Source organism: Octodon degus, unplaced genomic scaffold, assembly GCF_000260255.1.
Source record: "Octodon degus isolate 3935 unplaced genomic scaffold, OctDeg1.0 scaffold00021, whole genome shotgun sequence".
Classification (NCBI taxonomy): domain Eukaryota; kingdom Metazoa; phylum Chordata; class Mammalia; order Rodentia; family Octodontidae; genus Octodon; species Octodon degus.
The window spans coordinates 10,161,060-10,169,874 of NW_004524597.1; the positions used below are offsets into that span (position 1 = coordinate 10,161,060).

Genomic DNA, 8,815 nt, shown 5'->3' on the forward strand with positions numbered 1-8,815 from the left:
AAATAAAAAAAAAAATTAAAAAAAAAAAAAGAAGGCTCAGGTAGATTTCCTAGGTTGATCATGGCACTTTGGTCATGTATGATGCAAAACTTGGGGAAAAACTGGCAAAAGAGCACAGATGAATAGAGTGCTGTTTTTCCAATTGTCAAAAACCTGAAAAAAATGAGAGGTGCGGTTTTTAAATTATTCCTGATGGACAGAGCAAATGTCCTTAGAAGAAAATGGAACATTCAGCACAGCAGGTTCTCATAGAAGAGGAGGGTGTAGACATGAACACAGTCACACCTGTTCTCCAGCCCCTAAGCAACAAGATAAGCCAGTAAACTGAACCCTCAGAGGCTCTGACCTCCCTACATCCTCTCTGGCAAACAAGGCATCTAGCCATGGATCCCACCAAGGACCTGGCTGGTATACACCTATTTTCAGTTATTGGATGAGTTTTATGCAAGAAGCAACAGGATGGACACAAACTACTCAACATGGTACCAAGTTTTGGGCTTCAAGGCAGGAGGTTGTGGGGATTCTGGAAGGCTCCTTCAAAAGGCTTAATTGGGGCAGGTGTATCCCCTTTGCTTACCCTTTCCTTTAGGTGCTGCCAGGTGGTTCCAACTTAGACACTAGCATCACACTAAGAACAGAAGAGCAGACAGGAGGCACCAGCTCCCTACTGTCCTCAATAGCTATTCCCAGGTACCAAGGGGGAGAGAGAAAACTTCCATGTGAGCCACTGTTCTCTTGAATATTTTCAGTTATACAAAGTAGAGTCCCACATTGCCATGGGAGCCAAACTACACAGAAGTGAAAGTTTAGGCACCTTCAGGTCATCTCACATACTCTCTCAACTGTCCTCTCTGGTTCTCTCCCCTGTGACATAATGTCTTTATTTTTTTATGATTGGGTAGTGAGTAGAAAGCATGTGGACTTTATTTTATTTTCAGTTTGTCATTTTTATGTTTCAAAAATATTTGTTACTACATGTTAGTATATAAATGCTTAATTTCTTATGGAGAGTTGGTACATGTACATCATCTTTTTTTTCTTTCCCTTCCTCTCTTTACCTCCATATTTTCATCCCCTTCGCATATGCAACAAATTTATCTTTGATTCCCATTATCTTTTATTTTGTTCTTTACTATATTCATATTTTGGGATTTAAAAAAAATCTTTTATTTATTTACTTATTTGGTGAAACCTGTTCTGTTCTCGCCATGCAGCTCAGACTCATAGTAATCCTGTCTCAGCTTCTCCAGTGCTGGAATTACTGGTGGCTTGGTGGCTTGCTAGATGCACATGGGGGGCAAGGCTAGTGCTGCCTGTGGTCCCTGCGCTTGCCTGAGCAGATGCTTAGTCCGCTGAACTATCTCACTGGCCCCAAATACACTTTTTAATTCACCTGTTGATGTTCATTCATCTGCTGATGGACATATACATCACTTTCAAAATTTAGCTATCATGGACTGTGCTGCCATAAATAAGGGTATGCATGTAATATGTAATATGGTATCTTCGACTCTTTTATAAAGCTACCCAGAAGGGGAATTGCTGGGTCAAATGCAATTTCTTTCTTTCTTTTGCCGTATCAGGATTAAACTTAGGACCCCGTGTTTGCCAGGCAAGCGCTTATTCTACTGAGCTTTTTCCTGGCCCCTCAAATGCAATTTCTAATTTTAGTTTGTTGAGAAATCTCCATTCTGATTTCCATCTATTTTCAAGGACCTAGGATTCAGATGTATGTTTATAATAAGATAGGGTGGGGGCAAGGATTTATCTCTGCAGCACACTGCCTGCCTGGCAAGTGTAAAGTCCTGAGATCAAGTCCTGATACCCCTCAAAAAAGGAAGGAAAAAAGTATTAGTAAATAGCAAACAATGTTTTGAAGACAAGAACTGAATCTAAAACAAAGATTCTAGGTTTTGGATTAGCACAAAAAAATCTGACTCTGCTAACACTGTAGGTTAACTGCGGCATAAGTTTTTGAGAGGAAAAACTCAGTTATCTTAACTCAGGAAACTCTACAACCTACTACTCAAAAATAACAAAAGAGCGCTGAGTTTGGTGGTACACACCTGTAATCTTAGCACTGGGGAGACTGAGGCAGGAGGTTCACTATGTGTTCAAGCCCAGCCTGGACTACAGAGCAAGTGAGACACTATCTCAAAAATATAACAAAATGAGCTAAGAAAAATGTGCACTATCTGTATAATCATTATTCAGTCAAAAAAGAAATGAAGTTCTACACATGGATGAACCTTGATATATGCTTAGTGACAGAAGCCAAACACAAAAAACTGAATATTAGATGGATCAATTTCCAAGAAATGTCTATTTAACAGTGTCTGTCAACCAAAGAAAATGTCCATCTAACTGGATTAGCATAGTATTGGGTATGGTTGAACAGATTTGCTGAAGACAGAAGAACCATCCTGGCTGTGAGTGACACTAGCCCATAGGCTTACAGCCTACATGGAATACAAAGGAAAAAGAAAGTCTTGCTTTGGTTTCTTTGAAGGAGCTCCAGTCTTCACCACTGCCTTGGGAGGTCTGTTTCCAGGCTTCTGGAGCAGATCCTTCAGCTTTCCAGCTGAGACTCCAATCTTCCAATGTAGATCCTCCAACTTCCAATAGGATTCAGCAGTGAGCTCCAGGACTTTCACCTTTGACTGGATTATATGGCTCTCCAATATGTAGAGAAACCTTTGGCATTCTTTCATACCTGACTCTGCCTTACAAATTAAACATACGTTCATTTTTTTCATTCATTCATTCATTCATTCGTCATATATATGTATATATATGCATAATGTAAATATATTTTATTCATATACATGTATACTTGTTTAATTAACTTTGTTACTCTAGTAAGCCTTGACTGACAAACTCCACAACACGCTAATCTACAGAGGGCAAGCAGGTGGTTGCCAGGGCTAGAGAAAGGAAATAGGAGTTAGGGCATGGGGTCTCCTGTGGGGTGATAAAAATATTTTGAAACTAGACAAAAGAAGTTATAAGACATCATGAATACACCAAATGCCACTGAACTGTAATTTTAAAAGGTGAATTTTATGGTATCTGACATATTTCAAAGAATTTTTTTTTAAAGAGCTCAACATGTTAAATGGCCCCCCACTAAAAAAAAAAAAAAAGTGCTCACAAGCCAGAAAAGCATCAATTCCAAGAGAGTACAGAGAAATGGCCAACAGAAGTGTGGAGCAAAGGGCAGGGAGTGAGCTTAGAACAGAGGCTCCAAGAAGCATGGCAGCCTTATGCTGCCTTGTGATATGCAGTCCCCTCAGTTCACCCTTTCAAAACTTCAGGTCATGAAACAAAACCTGCAACCATCAGCAGATACCAGTAAAGGAAGGTGGATATGCATGGACACTATTATTCATGGTGCTACAGTGTCACATAGTAATCAGGAATGCACTTCTGTATGGAGATGATGTGGGACCAGTAAAAGAACTAAATTTCTGATGAAGCACATGGAGGTTGCAGCTCCAGAGAAATGAATGAGTACTTACGCTCCAAGGGACAACATGTCCTTTTACATATATCGATGTGGTCTAGCCATCACAGATCCTGCACATGTTCTTATTTACCCTTGGTTTGGTTCTTAAGAACACCAAAAATACTTATGATCCATAAAATAACACTGCTACTCTGCATGATGCAATATGATAACATTCAAAGACCCACAAGCATTTCTGAATGTCCCAATGATAGTCCAACTGAGGTGCTCAGCTATGTTAAATAACATCCAGAGTGGAAACCAGCTGAAGAAGTCTGGATGAGATCATAATGCCTTGATGCACATAGCAAACAGGCCCATTAAAGAACTTCAGGGGAGCTATGACCACAAAAGGCCCTTCAAGTGGGGCCAACAGGACATTAAAAGCAAGACACACAGGAGACACCAAGGCTGTAGGGACAGTGTGTGGGTGAAAAGATAAAGTGAAGGTGAAGGCAGAAATAGAAAGCCAAGTGTGATGATATACATCTATAATCCCAGAATTCTGGGGAGCTGTAGAAGGAAGACCCCAAGTTTGAGGAAAGCCTGAGTAACTTAATGACTTAGCAAAAGCCTGTGTCAAAATAAAATGGCCAGGAATATGGCTCAGTGCAAAGGCCTTGGGTGAGATCTCCAATGATGTAATATAAAAAAGAAGAAAAAAAGGGGGAAAGAGAAAGTATATACTTTAAAGAGCTCAACATGTTAAATGCCCCCACCCAAAAAAAGTGCTCACAAGCCAGAAAACCATCAATACCAAGACAGTACAGAGAAATGGCCAAAAGGAATATGGAGCAAAGGGTAGGAAGTGAGCTTAGAACAGAAGTTCCAAGGAGCAAGGCAGCCTTATGCTGCCTTGTGATATGCAGTCCCCTCAGTTTACCTTTTCAAAACTGTTCATTCTTCTTTTTCTTTTTTTTCTTGCAGTACCAGAGATTGAACTCAGGACCCTGTGCTGAGCTATCTCTGTGGGCCGAATATTTTTTAAAAATCTGCTTTAGGGGCCGGGGAGATGGCTCAGTGGAATAATCACTTCCCTGGCAAATGCAAGGGCCTGAGTTCAATCCCTGGTTCCACAAAAAAAAAAAAAAAAAAAAAAAAAAAAAAGAAAGAAAGAAAGAAAAAAAAATCTGCTTTAAAGACTTTTTGGTATCAACAGAAAAATGAAGTTCAAATTTGGCAGGGCCTGGGGTTGAACATTTTGGCCTTGGAGCTATGAATAGGCCTAGCCCAAGTCTGTACCGCCTACACTGCACATGGATGAGCCTCAGTAAAACTACTAAGCATAATGATGGTTGCACTGGAGTCTGGTCTCTCTCCACACTTAATCCGTGACAGCCTCCCAACCCTTACTGCAAATCACTGGTCACCTTCTCATCTGAAGAGAACTTTTCATGACCAGCCAAAGTATACCCACACTCATGGGCTGAATTTCATAAAATTATTAAACATAATACCCGACAAGAAAAGGGAAATAAAAATACAAAGCATATAGACAGAGTTCCTCTAGAAGGCAGAAATCTTTACTGCAATCAGCCACAAGTCATGACAGCTTTGGACTGCAGGGGACTCAACCAGTGCAGAGATACGCAAATAAACCATCCATCCGAGTACATAGCAATGGTCCTGACAATTGGAAAATAAAACAATGTTGATTTGAAGTCAGCTGGAAATCTTATGATGATGGTCATGGGCACCACTAACAAACGACCCACAAAGTCAACCAAGGAATGTTTCCAAAGATCAGTGGCTGACACCCCAATTTCCTGGGTTGTTACAGTCCACAGGAGGCAGGTGTGTGACCTCATAGGGTTCAGTTCCTTGGGAGATGGGATACTGAGCATTAGCTTCTCCTGAAGCTATGATAATAATGATGCACACCATGGCCAAGATTTAGTGACCCAGCAGAGAGGACACCATGGAAATGGCAAAGAAAGATGAAGGACATCAAAAGCCAACACAAGGACACAGGCAAAGGTTGAAAGGTGGAGCAGTATGGTCACAGTTGAGCCAGCTATCCTGGCACAGGCTGTATAGTATTTGGAGAGAAGATAGGTTAACAATAACTGTAGGTGTTATAAGGAGGGAGTAACTACAATGAGCCCAATGTTGTAAAACTGAAAGAATGTACAGCAGAGCCAAGCAGGAGAGAACTTGGGGTTATGGGGAAAGGCTTTTCTCCCAACGTGTGGAGACAGGAGATGGCAATACTTCACAAAGTCAGTACAACAGAACATGGGCTAAGTGACCCTGGAGAAACCACCGATCAGCCAAGGGTGCTCAAAGTTGGAAGCACCACTGCACCTGGAGATGACATAGTTATATGACTAAAGATGGACCATACAAATTTGGATTCAAATACAAATTATCAGAATTGTGGCAAAGATTGCCTTCCTGGGCCAGAATAATAACAGGCTGCTCAAATGTCACTATCAATGTGCTCCCACATGAGATGGAAGGGCCAAAAAAAGAGGGGTGCAATCTTGCTCGCCAGTATACCTAAAATTCAATTTCCTTTCACTGGACCTCTGTGCCCTCACTCACAGGAGATACAGAACCTCCAGGCACTCAGGGCCAGCAAAACACACAAATTTCAGAGACATGTCAGCAATTATCACTAAGCATGAATGCAAGCAACTTCCTTGCAACTAAGTTTGACCAACAAGAACTGTACGTGATACTAGGCAAAGTACTGGAGGCAAGTCCCAGACAAGCAGCTGCATAAAGGCAATGCCAGAAAGCATGCTCCCGAGCAGAGGCCCAGCCTGTGGTACACTCACCATTGTCAAAGTCAATATACTTGGTGATCTTGTGCCAGGTGCGGTAGTAGAAGTGCCGGACCTGCTCTTTGTTCTTCACCATACTTGCAGGCTTGCCCTTCTTCTTGTACTTCAGAGCAATGTTGTTCTGAATTGCTTCGAAGTCTTTCCCATGCTGGAAAACAAGGACCACAAAAGAGCACAGTGGTGAAAGCAAAGCAGCTTTCTCTATAACCGTGGTGGTGAATCTATGGCATGCATGACACAATCAGTTGTTTGTTATCACTGAAAACCCTGAAAGGTTTTCCATGGAGATAGCTTAGTGGCATAAGGTCTGCCCAGCAAGCACAAAGTTCTGAGTTCAATCCCTGGGTTCCAAGGATCGAAAAAAATTTTAAAAAAGGTTCCAAAAAATTAAAATAAAATAAAAGGTTTTCCAACACTGCTCTATGTGCACAAAGGAGAAAGGGGGCAGGGGGCTGCGGGCTATCCCTCACTGCTCTTACTTGTGCATGATCTTCAACTCTGCTGCCCTACTATCTCAGGTTGGAATTAGGTAAGGCAGCGAAAGAGCTAAAGGATAGAAGATGATAGCCTGTGGGTGCCCAAGAGGCAAAGTCCCTGCTATTGTTTGAGTGTATTCCCTCAAAATCAGGTGATATTACTATGATGATATTAAGACAAATCTCCTCCCTCATGAATGGCATTAAGGCTCTGATCTTATAGAAGTTTTCTATATCAATCTTGCCATTTTTCCAACACAGAAGCACAAGGATGTTGAGGAAAAAAAAAAAAAAAAAAAAAGCACCATCTTGGAAGCAGAATGTAGTCCTCATCGGATATCAAAGCTGTAGCATCTTGGGGCCAGGGAGATGGCTCAGTAGAATAAGCGCTTTCCTGGCAAGTGCAAGAGTCTGAGTTCAATCTCCAGTTCCACCAAAAAAAAAAAAAAAAAAAAAAAAGCTGTAGCATCTTGATTTTGGACTCCCTGGCCTCCAGATATGACAAACAAATCTGTTTTTAGGAGTTGACCCATGTCAGGTATTTATGTTTAACACAAGAAACTACTAGAACAGGAGAAACATAAAACTCATTGGGACAATCAGCTTAACCTCTAGAGCTCTTTAGAGACCTTGCAAGAGACAACACTATAAGAACAGCCCTAGCTGACAGAAGGTAATGCAAACAAAGAACTCAGGGTGCTGCCACCCAGTGTCTTAAAAGAAAATAGGAAGGTATTCTGTACAAATATTTCTTTGACCATAAAAAGTATATTCCACATTCAAACAAGGATAGCCAATATGAATATTTAGAAGAAAAGCTGAGTACAACCTAGATTTTAAGAATGAAACTGATGTCTCATCAAAACCACCATAAAGAAAACCAATATGTCTCATCAAAACCATCTATTAAGAGACTGGAGATTTAGCTCAGTACTACAGGGCCTGCCTGACAAGTGCAAGGTCCTGAGTTTGATTCCTAGCAACAAAACAATACAAACAACAACAACAAAACCCAACATATTAAAAAGTATTGGGAAGGTCCAGTTGCAACAGCCACCTCATCCAGCATATTGTGTTTTCTAAACATCATTTTTTCAAGGGAAAAAAATGGCTCCCTGAAGAAATGGTTGATTCCAAGCCTGGGGAGGGGAAGACACCAAGTCATTTAGAACACCTTGAGGCGCCTAAGGTTGCTCAAGGCAGTGACAAGAGCCAGTTAGAGAGGCCCCCTGGCCAAAGCTGGATCCACATGGGCCACAAAATCAACAATGACTTGAACAGATAATAATCTGCAGAATAAGTTAAATACTGAGTTTATGTCTCTAAACAAGTGATTGATAAATATGTCAATATGGGAGAAGCAAGGATACTTTCACAGGATTTCTAATCAATAGACATGGATAAGCAATAGAAACAAGATCATCACTGGCAAACTCTATAGTGATCATTACTTCAGGTAGGAAGCACCATGGTTGCTAAAACTAGTAAGAATGCATGATAAGAAGCAGGGTATTTACAAAACAAAATATGCTAGCAGTAGGTAGACCTGCAGTCAACACCTGAACTCAGGGGTTCAGACCTCATCATGTACCTCCTGGCTGAATGTGCAAAGGACACATCACTGCCATGGAATTATTGGCATTAGTTTAATCATAAGAACCTCTTCAGACAAATTCAAACTGAGAGACATTCTACTAACAGGCAGAGAATCTTCCAAAGTGTTAAAGTCATAGAAGACAAAAGACATTGAAGAAGCATTCCAGGTGGCAAAAAACTCAAGGCCTGGGGGAAGTCTACCTGCTAACTCTGCAAAAGACCTGCATGTTCTTTTCCCCCATTTTGCTTGTCAAACTGTGGGCATCATAACACTGGGGTAGTATAGTGAAGGACAAATGGGAATTCTTTGTACTTTTTTCTTAAATGGCATTTCTAAAATAGTTCTGAAATGAAAAGTTAAAAAATCTTGGGCTGGCCAAATAGCTCAGTGGATTAAAGCACCTGCAAGCAGGTGCAGGGGCCAGGAGTTCAATCCCCAGGCCTGCCCTGCC

General features: G+C 41.1%; 1 protein-coding gene across 5 annotated transcripts in view; it reads right to left on the reverse strand.

The window, feature by feature from the left end:
- The window catches only part of Cramp1 (cramped chromatin regulator homolog 1), a 68,143-nt gene that overhangs the window by 38,299 nt on the left and 21,029 nt on the right, over positions 1-8,815 (reverse strand). For all 5 annotated transcript variants that reach the window (XR_002820412.1, XM_004627900.2, XM_023711512.1 and 2 more), the window contains exon 4: positions 6,286-6,439. Coding sequence is in view for 4 of the 5 variants with exons in the window: in XM_004627900.2 (XP_004627957.1) it covers positions 6,286-6,439 (154 nt within the window). In the remaining variant the exon portion in view is untranslated. The remainder of the gene's footprint in view (positions 1-6,285; positions 6,440-8,815) is intronic.